Source organism: Thyridium curvatum (assembly GCF_004353045.1).
Source record: "Thyridium curvatum strain D216 chromosome Unknown NODE_33_length_396248_cov_80.180210, whole genome shotgun sequence".
In the NCBI taxonomy this organism is placed as follows: domain Eukaryota; kingdom Fungi; phylum Ascomycota; class Sordariomycetes; order Thyridiales; family Thyridiaceae; genus Thyridium; species Thyridium curvatum.
Window position 1 is genome coordinate 50669 of NW_022156788.1, and position 17907 is coordinate 68575.

The following is a 17907-nucleotide window of genomic DNA, read 5'->3' on the forward strand; positions in this document are numbered from 1 at the left end:
ACACTCCAAGTACAAAACCATGACACACTACAGAAAGCTGCTAAAGGAATGCACAATTGCGGCTTAGCGCTAGTCATCGCCTCTGCTGCCATGGACTGAGACATGGCTGCTTCGTCTTCCATTCCTCCCGTATCCCGAACGATTTGATGCTGTCAGCGAACAACTGTCCGTTCAACATCGCACGCTTCCTGCCATGAGCAATTGAACTGCAACCCACCGCGAGGCACATGGCGCCACCAGCTTCTGACGCCATCTCCACGTCCTCCACGGCCAACCGAATCATCCCAAGCGATCGATTGGTACACCTAACGTTTCCCTGGGTAGCTTATCCCGAGTCCGAGTGCGCGTGTACCTCGAGATCCACGCAAGCACAACGGCATCCATGAGCTCTCCGCTTCTGCACCGTCGACAGCCGCTGCTCCCAGCTATCTCTGTTTCTTCGTCGACAACCACTCCGCCCGACCGACACGAGCCTCGATCCTCAATCGCCTGAAATCGCTTATCGCCAGGCGCAGAGTGCGCAACTCGCGCCCGCGCCTCGCCAAACCCTGCCAGCCATGTTCCAACGATTCCACCGGCGTGGTCCGTCCAACCCAAGCTCTCCCTCCTTGCCTGACCAGACCAGTCCGTGGGATACAGCGTCGTCTCCAGACCAGCTCCAACCGCCCAAGGAGCCATCGTCCCGCGGCGATGCGCGCTCCCAGTCACCTGGCGCCTCAAACCTCCCGCCATCCCTACCCCCGATTCCCCGCGTTCTCTCTGGCGACTTTAGCTCGTCATACCCTTTCGAGCACCAGAACCACCACCACGACCACGGGCCTGATCCTGCCCTCCGCTCCGATTCGCAGTCTCCGCCCACGAAATCGCCATACAATGGCACCGACCAGGGGTTCATCGGCGGCGTGGCCTTGAGGAAATACCGTCAGAGCATGCAGGATGCTGGGAAAGATGCCGAACTGCCTGCTCTCCCAAGCCAAAACAATAGACTGCCCGAAAACCTGCTGTCGCGCTCAAAGCCGCCGCCGCCGCCAATCGATACAAGTTTCTCGCAAAGACCCCCTCCCATACCTCTCAAACAGGTCAAGCCGGCATCCTCGTTCGCAACGCCCACCGAGCTCCAGAATGTTGCCGCGGGACCGGCACGGCGGCCAGCGGGCACCCGGCTTGCCAGCGACTCTACGGTGGCAGCATCGACCCAGCCAGTCAGCGAAACCCACAAGGCACGCAAAGGCCTCCCCTTCCTCAAGAACCCCATGTCCACCCTGTTGAACCGGAGGAGAGCCGGACAAGGGCCGTCAGATATATCGCCTGTCCCTCCGCCTGAAGAGCCAAACGAGTTTGCCTACGCCCCGATCCGAGGCACTCGAGTGCATGACTTCAGCGCCCCGCGACCGAAGCCTCGCCCCGGCCAGCCAGGGGATGGGAAGACATCTGGGCGGCGCGATGCTCTCGGCCTGCCCATGGACAGCAGCTACGGATCGATGGGGCAAAGTAGTGACACGACCGGCCCTTTTACTGAAATTTCGAGTGTTGCCAGCCATGGCAAGCCGTCGGGGCTCATTAAGAGCGTCTCTGGTCAGAGTTGGGCTTCTGAAGACCGTCATTCTGAGGCCGAGACCATCCCTCCCGTACCTCCAAAGGATAGCCCTGATCCGAATGCCCAGAGAAAGTCTCGCAGCTCGAAAACTCCGTCCATCGACAGCTCACCGGGCCAGGTACGGTACACGCCTTCTGATCGAACTGGAAGATCAAGAAATGTATCTCTATCCGACGCGTCAATCAAGGATGGGCCGAGTGCAATCCCTCGCCACATGAAGAGCACCTCGTCCCGGTTCAGCTTCATGGTGGGCTCCGCTAATCAAGAGCTTTTACTCGAGGAAAGGCACAGGCAGAAGGAACTCGAGAAGCAGGGCTCAACACCCAATGCTGGCACCCGAGACTCGCGTTTTGATGACTTTGACGAGGACAGCTTCGACTACGACGCCATGATGGATGACGATGGGCTGGAGGAGAGGATACCCGGAGTCAACGCCGATGCGGAGGATGATTATGCTTTTGAGGAGGAAAACATCTACGAGAATGAGAGCGTCTACGAAGACGAGATGGACCCGGACAACGACCAGGAGAACTTTGCGGGCTTTGTCTTTCAGAGATCCAATCCCACTTCATCACTCGCCACACCGCATACTGCTGGCAACACCATCACTCCTAGAGATGCCACGGGTAATGCGATCGGTTTTGCGATGACAAAGGACCAGACGCCAGATGTTTCCCAGCCCCCTTCGGCGACAACCTATCAAATGGAGGAGGCGACGCTCCGGCTCAAGGCAGATGATATCGAAGGACTCGGTATCCAAGGCCTCAGGTTACGAGATCAGTCAGAGGGCCCAGAAGACGCCGTGCCTATCACCGAAGAACAAACCGAACCACGGGGTCAGAGGCTCTCTGTTGACATACCCAAACAGCCGACTAACCTGGACGATGGACTCTACTTCGACGAAGGACTGATGGACGAACTCAACTTTGGCGATCCAGGGTCGGGCGACAAGTTCGACGAGTCGATCTTTGACCTCAACGACACCGATGAATATGGCCGTCCCATTCCCGGCGCCTTTGCCCAAGCACAGGCGCAGCGATTAGCCATGAGCCAGGATGCCTCAAAGCGCGAGAGCAATGCCACATCGCGCTTGTCGGGGCAGTCTCAAGTATCGCAGTCGACGACGCATACCTCTATGAGTGTGGGGCTGCAGCACATGACCTCTATCTCGGAGAAGCGCTCTGAACCTGAGACATTTCCTCATGGGCATGAGATCGTGCCGGCAATGCTCCAGTCGCCTCTGACTGGACAAGACAGAGTTGCTGCGTATCAGGCCGCCTTGGCTGAAGCCGCCCACAAGGCCGCCGCGTCGGGCAAATTCCGCAGAGGCTCATCGCCTCCACCACTAGGAGACTCGACACTGCTTTCTCCCTCCGCTGGTGAGCAGGATGAGCTGGACGAGTATGGACAAGAAGACCCAGCATTTGACGACTATGACGACGGGGCCTTCACGCAGGATATGGACGACTACGACTTCGACGATGATGCTATCATCGCGGCTGCAAATGCCGAAGCGCTCGCAAACGACATGGATGGTTTCTACGGCCAAGAGTTTGGCTTCTACTCGGCCCCGGCTCACCAAGGCCATGGACATGGGCATTCTCCATCGAAGCCGGCATCCACTGGTTCTGCCCCCCTCAATGAGCAGAACCTCTACGAGTATGCGGCTGGTGGCTACTTTGGGCCCTCTGGCCTCGGCAGATCAAAGAGCGGTCGCATCGTGTCCCGCGAGCCCAACCTGACGCCTATCACGGAGCGCTCGGAGTATTCGAATCGCAACAGTGTCATGTCCTTGGGCTTCCCACCCGGTGGCGTTGGCAGTGCTGGTGATTTGAGGTCTCCAGGCCTGGCTCAGCTAGCCATGATGGCCGACGACAGCGACATGACGCTGTCGGCACTCATGCGTCTCCGCAGTCGCGCTTTCGGCGGTAGCCAGGCCAGTCTAGCGTCGAGCAGGGAGGGGAGTCCCAAGTCGGCAGCTGGAGACCGCGAAGGTGCAACCTCGCCTTGGAATATCAACGGTGGCCAGACGGGATTTCTGGGCGTGAGAGACAGCTCACACGGCCGCATGGGGTCGCAAACGGGGTTTTCCGTCCGGAGCCGTGATTCCGACGCGGGGAGTGCGAGCGGCAGCCCGACTCTGACGATGAACATGCCGATGCCGGTCTCGTCGCCTTCGCCTATGCCCATAATCCCGCCGCTGCATCCGCATCGCTCGCAGAGTCCTGCCATGATTGGCTCGCTGAACGGGTGTCCGCCGGTGCTCGAGGACGACGAGACGTTTGACGACACGGAACCGCCGAGCGCTATGACCGGCGCGAGCACCGGCAGCATGGCCAACTCGGGCCTTTGGATGAGCCCCGGCGAGGGCCAGCAGTTTTCACAGGGTAGTGGTAGCCTGTCATCTCCGGCTACGAATACGGCGACGACGATATCGCCCCAGCAGCAACAGGCGCCGCCGGGGTACCCGCCCAGCGCGTCCTCGTCGTCGCGGTCGCGGCCGGGCATGGGTCACCGGCACAAGGGCTCGGCGGACAGCATTTCGTACATGAAGGAGGAGGAGGAGAGCGGGGAGACGCGCTGGGTCATGGAGCGGCGCCGCACGGCCGAGACGGGCGAGGTGGAGATCCTCGAGAGGGGGGTCGTGGAGGGCGGGAGGATTTAATACATCGGCGTTCTGCATATCATATCTCGACTTTTGTGATAGAGAAGGGGGCAACATTATATTAGCGATATATCTCGATACGGAGTGTGTTTTTGCTCGGGAGTCACACTTTCTTTTGGTATCATATAGAGAAAAGCAAACGCTGAGGATGGATCGGCTTTTAGGGCGTTTTGATGGGAAAGACCTGGTAGGCACGACGGTGCTGCTCGGCATAGCATTTGGGGAGTCCGCAGGCAGGAGATAATATGACGGATCTGACTTTACCTGCTGCGTCCTGGCACGCTTGTCGCGCGTGATATCTTGTCCAATGGACAGAATTGAGGCTTGTTGGTCGGCCTCCCGCATATGCAGCTGCATGTGCCATTGGTTGGTCCCTCGTGGAGGCCATGATGGCTGTTCGTGGAAGAGATCTCACCTGCAGAAAGCGATGGGGTTGCCCTGCTCCAAGCTTGTGGACCTGCTCATCATGTTGTTCAGCGGCTACATCTTTGTTCCCGATACATTCAGAAAGTGCTGATATATCGGTGAATCTGGTGTAGCGGGGGCTTCAAAACACTCTGCCATGACGCGGACGGTCAAACTCTGGACGCCTTCACTCGAGCGAGAGTTCCATAGTGCTGTCCAGGAGCTGCACGGGGTGACGCAAATTCCCTCGAGACCGGAAGGATACGCTCATGCGCCTAGTCCGACAACACCAGCAGGGTCTCATGTTCTGTCGTTGCAGGATGAGAGCCAGCTGGCGGACGACCTGGCGTTCCTGTGCCATTGCCAGGACGGCGTGCAGTACGTGTCAGCGGTGACGGTGCAGGAGCATGATGCAGGCCTTGTAATCGTTATTGCAAGCAACGAGACGCCCTCGGATGAGGTCGTTGATGGGTTGAAGAAGATCCTGGACATTGTAGTTGAATATGGGAGCGTACGTAGGTGCTACACTTGATTGGGACCAACACCGCACCGTTCACCACTGACAAGAGATGGACAGAACGCGATCGCGAGAACTTTTGTCAGAGATTGTTCGATGAGGTCCTTCGTCTCAACCAGGCTAGGATCCTCGGCCGTATTCGGCCTCCAAGCTGGCAACCGCCACCGCATATCGCCAACAGGGCCAAGCAGAAGCCTTCTTTATATTCTGACGTGCGCCACGCCATGAAAATCCTCAGAACAAGCGCGAGCTCCTTGCAAGGCATGGAAGAGATATCTTCAAGACTTGAAGAGCTGAGAGATTGCTTGCGTCATTTCAATCACTCTTGGCATCCGGACAGCCCATATAACGGCATTGACCGTATCGTCCAAGCATGTGTGGCGCTGGCAAATCTGGGCGATCGACGCTCTCTGGAGAAACACCTCGAGTCTCTCGGCGTCGCGGCCAACACTACGGAGAGCGCCGTCGCTCGGCAGATCGATAAGCTGGCGCGATATTCTCTGCTCTGCAGGAGCCTTTTGCGCATGGCGAGGCAGCAAGAGTACAACAGCCTGTTCAGAGCCGTCTCGGTGGTCGCCCTGCCAGCTTTTCCAGCCATAGCCCGACGAACAACGGGCCAGATTGCGAGCCACGAGTGCCACGTCCACGCAGAGGTGCAGCAGGTCCTCCACTACGAGCAGAACCCGTACGCTCCGCGGCCAAGGGCCATCGGGTGCAGCAAGTCTGCGTGCTACCTGTGCGATATGTTTATCGCCCAGCAGGGAGATTACATCATCACGCATGCCCATAGGCGGCTGTACAACAAGTGGACGCTGCCGGACGCGACGTGGATGGATCGTGCCCAGGTGCAGCGTTATCGGGGCGTTCTCAGAGCCATGGTTCGTCTTTTGCAAGGGCAGATCCAGATGTGCCGTCGGCCAGGACAGGTTCCCGGTCCGTACCCTAATGAGAGCGTGGCCGTCCTGCGGACTTTTCTCAGCGACTCAACACTAAGTCGCGGAAGCAGTGTTGGGAAAGAGAGTGTCGTCCGGAGCTCCTTTGGGGAAGCTCGCTCGTCCTCCAATGGCTCCTATTCAACACTCTCGACGATTGTTGAGTTGCAGGAGTTACCCCTGGAACAAGAGCTTAACTTCGGCCAAGGGCCAGTCGAGGTCGAGGTGGGCAGATCGGTCTTCTCCTTTGAGTCCCTCAATAAGCAGTCAGCTGTTTTGTTGGTCGCACGCTTGGCTGCACCGGCCGGAGGTTTGGCGCGCTCTGTTGATGTTGACGACATACCCACAGATGATGAGATGAGGGTCGCATGCTCCGGGAGTTCGTCTGAAGTCAATTTCGACGTGCGGGTCGACGAGGGGCTTTTCGTCCATGTCACAGTTCGGTGGGTCGAGGCAGAAGGTTCTGTGGAATGACCGAATGGCGAATTGAGCAGAAATGCCCAATCTTGGTTCGCGTTATCTTTCAGATGTCGTTCGTTTGACAGGAGGCTGCGCGGGTATTTGTCGCGCTACTTGTTGACGGTCGCGTTTCAAGATCTATGGTTCGCCTACCGGAACCTCACTTTATTCAGGTTGGGAGAGCTTGGCAAGAAAAGGAAGTATGGCTCTCCAATAAGGATAGACTTTGGCTAGACCTGAGTGCTTCCCGGGTTTATCATGAGGGAATTAACCACCGGACAAGTTTACGGACATCAATGGGTGGTAGCCGGAAAAGGACACAAAAGCAGACCGACATTCGAAACTTTGTCAACTTTGTCCCGGCCTCTTTCCTCTTCTCTAAAGTTTTCTGCTTCTTGACTAAAACAAGGCTTTGTAAGCTGTGCCGCCAAGATGGTCCGTTCTCCGGCCTTTGCATCGTTGCTAGTTGCGGGCCTGTTGGCCGCTCAGGCAGCCGCAGCTCCTCCTCCGTCGGCAGACAAGGAAGAGCTGCGGTCTCACACCTTGCCCATCATCATGCCTGACCCGAGGCCTACGGTGGCACCGGTTGATGAGGAGCCTCTTCCTCCCATCGTCGTCAGCGGCGGCGGCGACCCTGTCCTTTCGCCCAACCCGGCCCCTCTGACGACCGAAGATATACCATTAGATGACGAGGCACGCAAAGCAAACGAAGTCGGCAAATCCGGCGAAACCAGGAAAGGCGACAATGTTCTTCAGAAGTTTGCCAAGAAACTCAAAAAGATCTTCCATCGAGGACCTCCTCCGCCGCCCCCGACCCCGGAGCCTTGGTACCAAGAGCAGCTCCTGGCAGCCAAGTTCGGGACGACCCAGACAGGCATCCTGCCCCTGGAGACCGACATCTCGGACGCACTGCAAGCTCGGGATCTCGATCACAGAGACCATGCTATCGCTGCCAACGCCGCCGCTCCTACAGCTGCAGGATTCCGGCATGAGGAGGAGTTTCCCTTCCACCCGTCCTTCAGCAGAAAGACACTCTACAAATTGGAGACACTGAGCATCACCGGATCGCTGCACAAGCCCACCGAGGAGGCCAAGCCGGACCCCGACAAGAAGAAGAAAAAGGAGAAGAAGGAGGACAAGAAGAAGAAGAACGACGATGACAAGCACGTGACCGACCTGCTCAATGCCATTGACAAGATGCACACAACGACGACCACCACCAAGACCACCACCAAGACTAAGACTATGACGACGGCCAAGCCCAAGAAGCACAAGGCGGCCGGCGTTATTGTGGAGGACATCCCCGACTGGAAGACGTATCTCGCGGGGCCGGGGCCGGTTGTGGCGCAGGCTCCTACGCCGACGGTTGAGAGCACCGTCACGCTGCTCAAGACCAGGATCAAGTTCACGACCCGGACGTCGGTCCGGACGCGGACGCTGTTCCAGACTGTGTGGAAGCAGTTTACTGTCACTGGCTTTGTCACTGCGCAGCCGACGCAGCCTGCGGATGCCACCTCGAGTGCTTGAAGTTGTAAGGGTCCTGAAGGAGGTTGGTATGGTGGGCAAGGTCTGGGAAAAGTTATTGGTGATAGTTCTCGTTTTCAATGAGACTTTGCTTTTGTTTTGTTCTTCAGGGCTTTGGATTGTCATATTATCTTTTCGCAACTCGGTAATGGGAAACCAAGCCTTCTCTTTCGCTGCAGTGACATCGTGCCATGCTTGTTCCATCCCGTGTCTCTTCGTGTCGTCATAAACCCTGCCGCCGTTGGGCCGTGTCCGCCTTGCTCGCCGAGTCGCCGTAATAAGACTACATGTATCTGTAGTTCAATTTTCCTTCGCCTTTCTTCGCCGTTTCCGGCGCCGCGACCCCAGAGTCACCAACGACCTCTTTCATTTTCCCCTTTGATGCCGGCTCGTCCTCCTTCGGCAGTTCCGGTAGGTCTTTGGCATCCGCAGGCTGCTTCCCGTTCTTGGCGTACGCTGCCACCTCGGCCGCCGCTTTCAAGTCTCTGTCTCTGCGTCTGCCGCGTAGGATGAACCAGCCACATACCATGAGTGGTATGGCAACGCCAACGGTAATCCCGACGCCAAGCCCGATAGCCAACTTGGTAGATAGATCATCCGAACCATTGCCACCGACATCATGTGGTGAGTCTGTCCTCGTCGGTACGGCAGGGCTGGTCGTCGTCGTCGTCGTTTCTTGGTCTCGGCATGGGCCCCATGATCCCGGATTGTATGTCAAGCGGACATAGGTACACTGTTTGGCGAATGCGTCAATACTTGTTGAAGAAGATTGACGAAAACCCCATGGGGACTAGAAGTAGTAACTCGCCGTATTCATAATGGCTCGTGTTTTTGAGCCATTGTCTCCAAAGACTACCATCGCCGTCCCCAGAGTCACATTCATGCCTTCAAACCCAGGCACCAGGTAGGCCATGGCCTTCTGCTGGTACCAGTGCTCGAACCGGTCGGTGAGGTTGAGCGTGTACTGGCCCAGCCCGTCGCGCAGCGGCGTGCAGTACGGCCCCAGCGCGGACGCGAACCTCGTCGAGTTCCAGGACCAGCCGTCGAGGTAGATCCAGTTGTCCCGGCTCACGGTCGTGTTGTCGTTGAACTGGCCCAGGTACGCGTTGGCCATGTACTTGTCGCCGACGGGCAGGGCCGAGGCCGGCACCAGCGAGGTCAGGTTCCATCGGATCTGCCCGCCGGCGACGGGGAAGTCGACCCGCGCGGCGTCGGGCGGAATCGGCACAATCGCACACGCAAACTCGGCCTGGTCTCCCTCGGGCTGCGGGCCGACGGGTCGGCCGTCGACGATGGACTCGTGCGCGTTGTGCGGCGGCGGCCAGAGGAGGTCGACGTGCGCATCCTCGTCGACCCAGGCCCGGCTGAGACGGCAGCACGAGAGGACCAGGCCGAGAGAGGATACGAGCGTAGGCGGTCTCATCTTGAGTTCCGGCTTGAGTGCCTCCCAGTGGCGGTAGACCTTTGGAAAGTAGCCGGGAGGGCTCGAGGAGAGACCATGCTCCCGAAATTTGACGTTCTCAAGGACTTGTCAGATTACAATGTTGCCTGGTGGGTGAATCCTTCGAACCCCTCCTGTGCCCGTGGCCGAAGGCAGTTAGCGATAGTGGGGTGAAGCTGACATGTTGACTTAATCGGGCTGGAGGCCAGTTGTTAGCGGATGTCTGGTAAGTACTTCGATGTGACCTCGATGTCATACCTGTTCATGAGTCTTTTCAACTGCCGCAGGGTTGTCCTAGAACTTGAATGCCAGCACTATCCTGAGGCGTTGCTGAGAGAACATGTCTTGCCTGGCGCTTCGCTCCGGATGTTTCCCAAGATTGACCTTCGTGATGACTTTGCTTTGGGCGGTCCTGCAGTGCGCCCCTGGAGTTCAAGATGGAGATACCTCAGTGATGTAATTATGTAGGCCTGATGCCTGATCCTGATACTTTATGCAGTCCTATTTGTATCTTGACGTTGGAACTTGAGAGTTAAGGAAGGTGCAAAGACTGGGCTGGGGGGGGCACAAACGTTCCACCAACACCATCCTGCGCAAATCATTCCATGCCACATAATTCCACAGGGCTATGCCCGTTAGTATGCTGTGACTCAATTTCAGCATTCACACCTGGCTTATCGCCGTTGAATAGAAAACTCCAATTATCTGGGAGCAAAGTTGACTTCAATTCCAGCCATTCTTCCATGCATTGGTGGAATACGTGGCTTAAATATTTGCTAGTTCGACAACCTCCATCGTCACCTTTTTACTCCCGAGATGGGATCGAACCCGATTTCAGATCTCGCTCTCGTGTGAATGTTCCAAGTCTTTCAGCTGGCTCTTCCCTTCTTCCGTTGTAGCATCAATAATGGCCTTTTCGAGACTCAGGCAGCCGGACTTGGAACAGAACAAGTAGTTAGCATAAAGACCAACGCCAAAGCAATCACAGGTGATAACTTACGTCCCCTAGAAGACCGACTAGAGTCTCTGCATCTGCCACGTCCATCTTTGCCAGAACCTTATTGACCTCTTCCAACGAGCCAGTCTCCAGAGCGGCCTTCATATCAGGCTCAAAGGTCTCGAAAATCGACCTGGCCTTCTTGCCATCGTCGTCTGCGCTGTCGGCCGGTGGGATCCGGATACGGATCTCGGTGTCTTTATCCACAGCATAGAGCTGTATCTGTTCTACACCGCCTTCAACGCCTTCCTCACGTCGCTTGGCGTGCTTCTTCACTGCCTGCTTGATATGCTCGACTTTCTCCGAGACTTCCTTCTCGAATAGCGCGCGGGCCTGGTGCCCTGGGGATGTGATGCGTTTGAAGAATAGCGCCACGCCATCTGGGCCTAGGAGACGGCACCACTGTAGGATCAAGGCTTGGTGCACAAACTGTCGTGCCTGCTCAACATCGTTTCCTTCAAAGACTGTGTTGAATGCCTCAACCAGAAGTCCGTCTGTCTCGGCCTCGCGGAGGATCTCAGGGTGCGCTGAAATGAACTGCTGACTAGCGTGGAAGTCATTCCTCTTGATCCGCGCAAACTCCTTCGCAACAGAAGAGGCGCTCATCTCCTCAGCATTGTCATCTAGGGGGTCCAGTGCGTCTGCGCCAGTAGTAGCTGATGCCGCGCTATAGTCTGGATTAAGCAACTCGAGAGTGGTCCCCTTTTACGAGGTCGTTCCGGAATTGTCCTTGTTGACGTGCGAGCTATCAAACCCTGTGTGATAGCTGTCGCTGGTGATCTTCGTGGTTTCGAGCTTCTCCAATGCAGCAAGGTTTTCTTGCAGATCCTTCTGACAGCTTCGGATTTTGTCTAGATGGATCTGGAACTGGTCGAGAATGGTCTTGAAGCTTTCCTCAGGGGCATGTTGCTCATCCCTGAGGTCCTTATGAACTTGGTCCAAAATGCCCATCAGCATCTTGGTGTAGGTAGGCAGGGCTTGATCTTTCTCGTAAACGCCTTCTGGACGAGGTGGCGGCTCATCGGTCTTCTCATCTCGCGGAGCCAGCTCCATGATAGTCCGGAATATAACATTAGATACATCAGTTGAAGCTATTCGATCATTGGTCAGCCTCAGTTTGGAGAGCAAGGTAGAGAGGCGCTCCTCAAGAGCAGCGTTGATCACTCGTTCGTATTTAAGACCCTCGATTTGCAGTTTTCGTTGTTGCCGTTCCAGGTGGATCTGGTTTTGCTTTGCTCTAATGAAAGATCGTTTGTCGACATTGGGATGTACCTCGATATCAGAGTCGTCGCTGAGCTCCAGCGCATCCTGCCAGGGTGCTGATCAGTTCTGGGCACGACTTGCCGGCAAACACGAGAGCTCACCCATTTGCTATAATCGACCATCGTGACAGGTATTTTTGTCGAAATGGTACGCCACGTTTCGCTGATGGCCAAGATCGATGTGCGCCCCAAGATCAGACTAAGCGGTTGTCTATGATGGAAGGGTCCTCCGAATGTGGGTTGAGGTTGGACTAGCATGACTGCCTAGAGGATGACTGACCATTTTGCCAAGTGCGGGGCTACACCGATTTGAGGGAGGGGAGCTACGGATAAATGAGGAGACCTGCTCGGGGCACTGTTACCTTTTGTTGCGGGCACGGCTTTTCCACACCGCCTTCATTTTTCCCCCACTCACTAAATGAGGAAAGGCAGATGTCGAGACAATGATGCTGCTGCAAGAGAGAGACCAGCGAAGTAGGTTGAGGAATCACGCTTTGTACCTCCTGAAAATCCTGGACATCTGGCATGTCGACGCAAGCATTCCGACGTATCGCCGTCTAGCAGACTTGAGGAGGCAGCTTACTGTGGCGAAGCGATGAAACTCAGATTACCAACACCTAATAAGAAACTGACCACCTGAGCCTTAATGAAACGGCCAACATGCTTGAACATAGTCATCTGACTTGCGATTGTTTCGTTTCTTGGAGTTGACCCATCAAAGACCACAAGCGCTCGTTGTCACATCTAAACTTAGATGGAAGGAAGCCTTTACTCTCCCAGATACGCAGGCGGCAATGTATCGAAACCAACCATGTCCAGTGCTCAAGACCTATTGTCATAGTTGGCCGCCTGCGTTCACCTTGATCGGCTCCACCACTACCAGGCTCAATTTGGGACAACTTTTACCGCGCTACGGCGGCGGCAGCACCACCTCGGGATGAGCTCCTGATTTGGATTAAGTTTGTGTGTGAGTTCTTATGTTGGGCGCCCATTTTCAGCCTTGAGCAATGGTCAAGTCATGGATAGATTCACTTAGCACATCTGTAATTGCAAGCAACTTGGAGAATTGGAAGAACTTACTGTATGCATCTCAGTCTCAGTAATCCCCCTCATGATTTGACCCTAGGTTCTGTCTTTACAGACTCTGAAGAAGTCCTCTGACGCCAAGTCCGATCCTGCGGAACATTCAAGTTACTCAGCCATCCGGCGCTGCAAACCTGAAAATCTCGAGAACCAACAGTTTAGCTAGTGTTTTATTCTGATGTTGTTATTTTGTGTTGGTTCTTCTCGCTAGACGCTATTGGTTCCCGGAAGCGCTGAAGTGGGTCGAGTCATATCCGCCGCCGTCCCGGCCAGTTCGGCCATCCAAGGTAGCCCCCGGCCCGGCCATGAGCGGATCCAGTGGCGAAGACCCGGTAATGCCCATGATGTTGGAAGGGGACAGCCCTCACAGCCTAGCACGAGGCGCTTCCATTCACACCTCTTAGAGTCTACGACAACGAGATGGACGCCGTGCGTAGTATAGTATATATATTTTCCCACAAGTCGCCTGTCAAAATCTTGTTTGACGTCAAACTAGCCACTTATGAATAACTCACACCTCTCTGATCTACTCCACTGAACTCTACTCAACACAAGCTCTTCTTTCGACGACTATCGTTTTACCTCCTTACTCTGATCCTACCATAAATGAAAATGGCCCAGCTGCCGGGCTTAACCTCCAGTAAGGCCAGGCCCCTGGACTCACTTAAATTTCCCGTATGCATTGGTCTTGCCACTGACGTGCAAAGAACGATCTTGGTCGAAAATTCTTCTCTTCCCGGTCATCGTCGGCATCTTTTTGACCCAAAGTGCGTCATCTCCCCTACTACCAGACACTGATCTGAGCGTGTGTGCTGATCCCATGGCAGTACTGGTCCTGACTGGGTGCATCTCCAACTCACCAGGTCTCTCTAATATATACCTGGTTGAATTGAAGTCAACTCGTTCCGTTGACCATGTCGTTCGAGTTGGTTACTATGGTAAGTTTTACTCTTTCTTGTCTTGTCCCATTGCTAATTCGTATTGGGGAAGGGATGTGTGTGTCGTCTGTACTGAATGGTCGTCGCTTCACCTGCGGTCCGACCTATGCCTCTAGCAACGAGCAGCTTTACCAACAATTCTTTCCTACCTCGAACCAAGCTACGACAGCTAAACCTCGGGCCGAGAGTGCGACAGCTGACTTATCCGACCTTATTGTCATGGCACATTCGTTTCAGACCACAGTGCAGTATGCTATTTTGGCAGGCTCTGGAGTCTTTTTCTTTCTCAGCCTTGTGTGTTTCTTGAACATCAGCCGATTGGAGAAGAGAGAATCTGGGCCCACTGGAACGAGAGTCCCCGCTTGGGGGGTGACCATGATGATATTTGGACAGTACGCTCTCGGTCTTGCAATCGCTGCAGGCTTCGCGACCTTGGAGACAGTCAAAGCTTTGGAGTTCAGTACTGCACCCATCTCGAATGGAAAGACTGAAGCGACCGTCCATATCGATGCAACACTTCAGGGTCTGCAGTGGGCTAGTATTGGGCTGTTATTTATCTACCACTGCCAAAGCTTTTACACCTTCTGGAAGATCACACATGGAGAGAAAACGTTGCCATCCTTTGGTCCGCTAGGAGGAGGCAGGCCAGGACCGATGCCGAATCTTCCAGCGAGACCAATGGGCATGGCAGGTGGTCCAGCCCAAGCAATGCCCCCTCGCCCTGCTATGCCGCCCATGGCAAGATAGGTGGGTAGACCTGGTCAATTGGTGGAAAGCCCACACTTACACCATCGGGGCTTAGTGTCCATGGCATACGTACACTACTTGTTTTCGGAAATCTCTGGTGGGCTGGGATTTGATGTTGATGTTAACATGGAGCAAAGATTGGCGAGAGGACATAATGGGTGACGTTAGAGTAGCTACTCCAGTAGAGTCCAATGGAATTCCATTCTTACCAAGTATTTTCGAGTGGATTATGATTGATGTCATAGAAATGAGGCTGTGAGAGATCGGCTTGCACAGCGGCTCGGGTGTGCAAGCCATGTGAAATTGAGAGGGTGCTGATGGACAAGTACGTGGCGGCTCGCAGCCCGGAATCGACGCACCTCAGATGCTAAATAGCGCCTGCATCCCCTAATTATCGTCATTCTTCTCTCTGGGCCCGTGTCGCCCTCTGATGACCACTGAACGTGCACTTCCTGCGCCCTATGGGCAAGGAAATGACAAGCTAGACAGGAGAAGTTCAAAAAACGTATTAAAGCTCAGTTGCGATGGTCGAAGAATGGCGGACGAAGAATGATCATGTCTAAGGACCAGGCTGGAGAGTCGAACATTGAGACGAGACGAGCATGAACCCGTACTTCTTCCTCGGCGACGAGGAGCGGCAGGAGTGCATCGACACCATCGTCGGGATGCTGCCGGTGAACCTCGAGGTGCTGGTGCTGACGCTGACCATCCATGGTACATGGATGGGGTTCGCGGATATGGGGAACATACTGCCGAGCGCCGAGCCCGACGACTGGGACGACGAGGCGCTGGACGATGAGACGCTCGATAGGCGAGACCGGGACGATATTCCGATCCGGGAGCGGTCTGTTTTCGTTGCCTCGGTGTGTCTGGTGCACCTGATCAAGCGACGGCCGGAGCTCAAGACCATTTTCATTGACCAATCACTGGCCTAGAGAGTATCGTCCTCACTTTTGCGCGTGGTTCCGACGCGTCGTCCGGACAGGGGAGCAGCACGGCGTGGCTGTTTACCTCGGAAACGAGGATCGGCACGGCCTCCATTTCCCGGCGGTGCCGGATCTGGAGTCTGGACTGAATACTAAACCAAGAGATGAAGGGGCGTGGGAGATTGATCCGTACAATGGGCGCTGGAGACAAAGGTCATAGAGATGGGCTGCTTCGATGGCGCTGCTTGGCATGGCGCACTTGCGCGCTTGAAGCCCCGTGTCACGCTCATTGAGGATTTGTCGCTGGAGCTATTGATTGTTGGCCGCCAAGGGAAGAAGGGCTGCTTCCGTATTGGAAGTACAAAGCAGTCTTGGATTGGAATCGATGTGTCCTGTCCTGGCTAGGAAATGGTTTCAGCTGCGGAAGCTGGAGGAAGTCCGCCAAGGCCGGTCGGATAGATTTGTCACCTGTTCCCGCCGTCCAGTTCCCACACGACACCAGTCGAGGCTTGACCGTATTAGGAAAATGAGATGTTAGCGCAGATCCCTGCCATTTGATGATAGGTATAAAAAAGCTTCATCTTCGCCCTCGCGAGTCTGCCTAAGTCGAGAAAGTTTCCGAACAAACATATGATCGATCCCAAAGCATGACTTTTGCCCACTAATGTACTGTTAACCGCTGCCGTTCGGTTTCTCCTTCGCCCGATGCCGATCCAAGCAAGCCCGCGAAGCGCGCACTTCGTTTCCTGGACATGGCATTGCATTTGTAATGCCAAATGACGCAAAATGTATATAAACAAGGTCTCAAGGGTGTCCCGTGTTCAAGATACTTGTCCTGGCAATCAAACTCACTATCTGCGCTTTGATCCATCCTTCCCGACCCCCACACATCATCCAACATGTCCAAAATCCTTGCCGTCTTTGGCGCCACCGGCCAGCAGGGCGCCTCAGTCATCAACCACGTGCTGAGCGACCCAGAGCTGTCGAAGCAATACAAGATCCGCGCCATCACCCGCGACGTCAACTCGGCCAAGGCGAAGCAGCTCAGCGCCAAGGTCGAAGTCGTCCGCGGCGACATGGAGGACCGGGCCTCGCTCGAGGCGGCGCTGACCGGCGCCCACACCGTCTTCATCATGACGGTCCCCTCCTTCGCCCCCAGCGGCACCGAGGTCGAGTACGAGCAGGCCAAGACTATGGCCGACGTCGCCGTCGACAAGGGTGCTCAGTACATTATTCTCAGCACCCTGCCCTCGCCATCGCAGATCTCGGGCGGCAAGTACACCCGGGTCGGCCCCTTCGAGTCCAAGGCCAGGGCCGAGAGGTACATACGCGGCCTGCCTGTCAAGAGCGCCTTCTTCTCCGGCGGCTACTTCATGAGCAACTGGGCGCTGCAGCCGTTCCTCGGGCCCAAGAAGGTCGAGGGCGAGGAGGAGACCTGGGTCATCGGCCGGCCGTTCCCGGGGAGCACGCTGATGCCTTACTTTGACGTCGATGCCGACGCCGGCAAGTTCGTCGGTGCTATCTTGGCCGAGCCGGATAGACTGGAGGGCAAGGTCATTTGCGCCGCCCAGGCGCTGTATCCCATCGAGGAGTGCGCCGCCATCATCTCCAGGGCTACGGGTAAGAACGTCATTTTCAAGCAGATCTCGATAGAGGAAGCCAAGAAGGCCTTTGCCGGACTGCCACCGGTGTTTGAGGACATCTTTGCGGACGCATTCCAATGTCAGGCCGAGTTCGGATACTGGGGACCAGAGTCTGCGAAGCTGGTAGAGGAGGGGAAGAAACTCGCGCGCGGCCGCCTGACTACACTTGAGGAGTTCTTTCAGAAGCATCCTCTCGCGCTGCAAGAATGAAGAAAGCATTAGCAATATGATACATCCGTGGGAATTTTAATTATATAATATCTGGTGTGCAATTATTATTCGTGCCTATCTAATTCAATTTCTCTTTGGTTTCAATTCAAAATGTCAGCGGCACCTCCGCTTAAGGTTGTCCCATGAAGGCGGCGGCCGATTTGGCTGTTATGACCGAATTCTTTTCAGCGGGCCGCGACTGATTTCCCCTTTCCTAGAGGAGACACATAATCTTCCCAACCTGACATTTAAATCTAGCTCAAGCTTGAGAAATCACAGAACGAGGCAGTAAGTACCTGCCAGCAGAAGCGATGCTTGTTTTCCGTTATGCGGAGCGTGATGTGCAGACGGCCGAGATTGGAGATCTGGTTTCATCTGAGCAGAAAGATTCCTTTTATACACTGTTATTCTGACGAACTTGCCATCCAAGACACAGGATTGTTTATTGACAAAGAACAATGGCGCACATCAAGGAAGCCTTGACTCAAGATCATGTCTCGAAATGTGGATCAAATGCATTGTGTGCAACAAAGAGAAGTTCTCAACCGCCAATTGACTCAG

At 55.3% G+C, this 17907-nt stretch overlaps 8 protein-coding genes across 8 annotated transcripts; 6 read left to right on the forward strand and 2 right to left on the reverse strand.

The window, feature by feature from the left end:
• Positions 1-557: 557 nt before the first annotated feature.
• E0L32_005984 (uncharacterized protein) lies at positions 558-4262 on the forward strand (the record flags this gene model as incomplete). Its single annotated transcript, XM_031140565.1, has 1 exon — positions 558-4262. The coding sequence occupies one exon, from the start codon at positions 558-560 to the stop codon at positions 4260-4262; it is 3705 nt and encodes a 1234-aa protein (XP_030995224.1).
• Positions 4263-4824: 562 nt separating this feature from the next.
• Positions 4825-6590, forward strand: E0L32_005985 (uncharacterized protein; the record flags this gene model as incomplete). The annotated part of the gene is made up of 2 exons (XM_031140566.1): positions 4825-5178; positions 5235-6590. The coding sequence occupies 2 exons, from the start codon at positions 4825-4827 to the stop codon at positions 6588-6590; spliced, it is 1710 nt and encodes a 569-aa protein (XP_030995225.1).
• A 417-nt stretch (positions 6591-7007) lies between these two features.
• On the forward strand, positions 7008-8102 carry E0L32_005986 (uncharacterized protein; the record flags this gene model as incomplete). Its single annotated transcript, XM_031140570.1, has 1 exon — positions 7008-8102. One exon carries the CDS (start codon positions 7008-7010, stop codon positions 8100-8102), a length of 1095 nt encoding a protein of 364 aa, XP_030995226.1.
• A 787-nt stretch (positions 8103-8889) lies between these two features.
• On the reverse strand, positions 8890-9522 carry E0L32_005987 (uncharacterized protein; the record flags this gene model as incomplete). Its single annotated transcript, XM_031140571.1, has 1 exon — positions 8890-9522. The coding sequence occupies one exon, from the start codon at positions 9520-9522 to the stop codon at positions 8890-8892; it is 633 nt and encodes a 210-aa protein (XP_030995227.1).
• An 852-nt stretch (positions 9523-10374) lies between these two features.
• On the reverse strand, positions 10375-11922 carry E0L32_005988 (uncharacterized protein; the record flags this gene model as incomplete). The annotated part of the gene is made up of 4 exons (XM_031140572.1): positions 10375-10476; positions 10541-11204; positions 11247-11845; positions 11902-11922. 4 exons carry the CDS (start codon positions 11920-11922, stop codon positions 10375-10377), a joined length of 1386 nt encoding a protein of 461 aa, XP_030995228.1.
• Positions 11923-13874: 1952 nt separating this feature from the next.
• Positions 13875-14567, forward strand: E0L32_005989 (uncharacterized protein; the record flags this gene model as incomplete). The annotated part of the gene is made up of 1 exon (XM_031140573.1): positions 13875-14567. The coding sequence occupies one exon, from the start codon at positions 13875-13877 to the stop codon at positions 14565-14567; it is 693 nt and encodes a 230-aa protein (XP_030995229.1).
• A 602-nt stretch (positions 14568-15169) lies between these two features.
• Positions 15170-15502, forward strand: E0L32_005990 (uncharacterized protein; the record flags this gene model as incomplete). The annotated part of the gene is made up of 1 exon (XM_031140574.1): positions 15170-15502. The coding sequence occupies one exon, from the start codon at positions 15170-15172 to the stop codon at positions 15500-15502; it is 333 nt and encodes a 110-aa protein (XP_030995230.1).
• An 890-nt stretch (positions 15503-16392) lies between these two features.
• E0L32_005991 (uncharacterized protein) lies at positions 16393-17346 on the forward strand (the record flags this gene model as incomplete). Its single annotated transcript, XM_031140575.1, has 1 exon — positions 16393-17346. One exon carries the CDS (start codon positions 16393-16395, stop codon positions 17344-17346), a length of 954 nt encoding a protein of 317 aa, XP_030995231.1.
• Between the last annotated feature and the right edge of the window lie 561 nt (positions 17347-17907).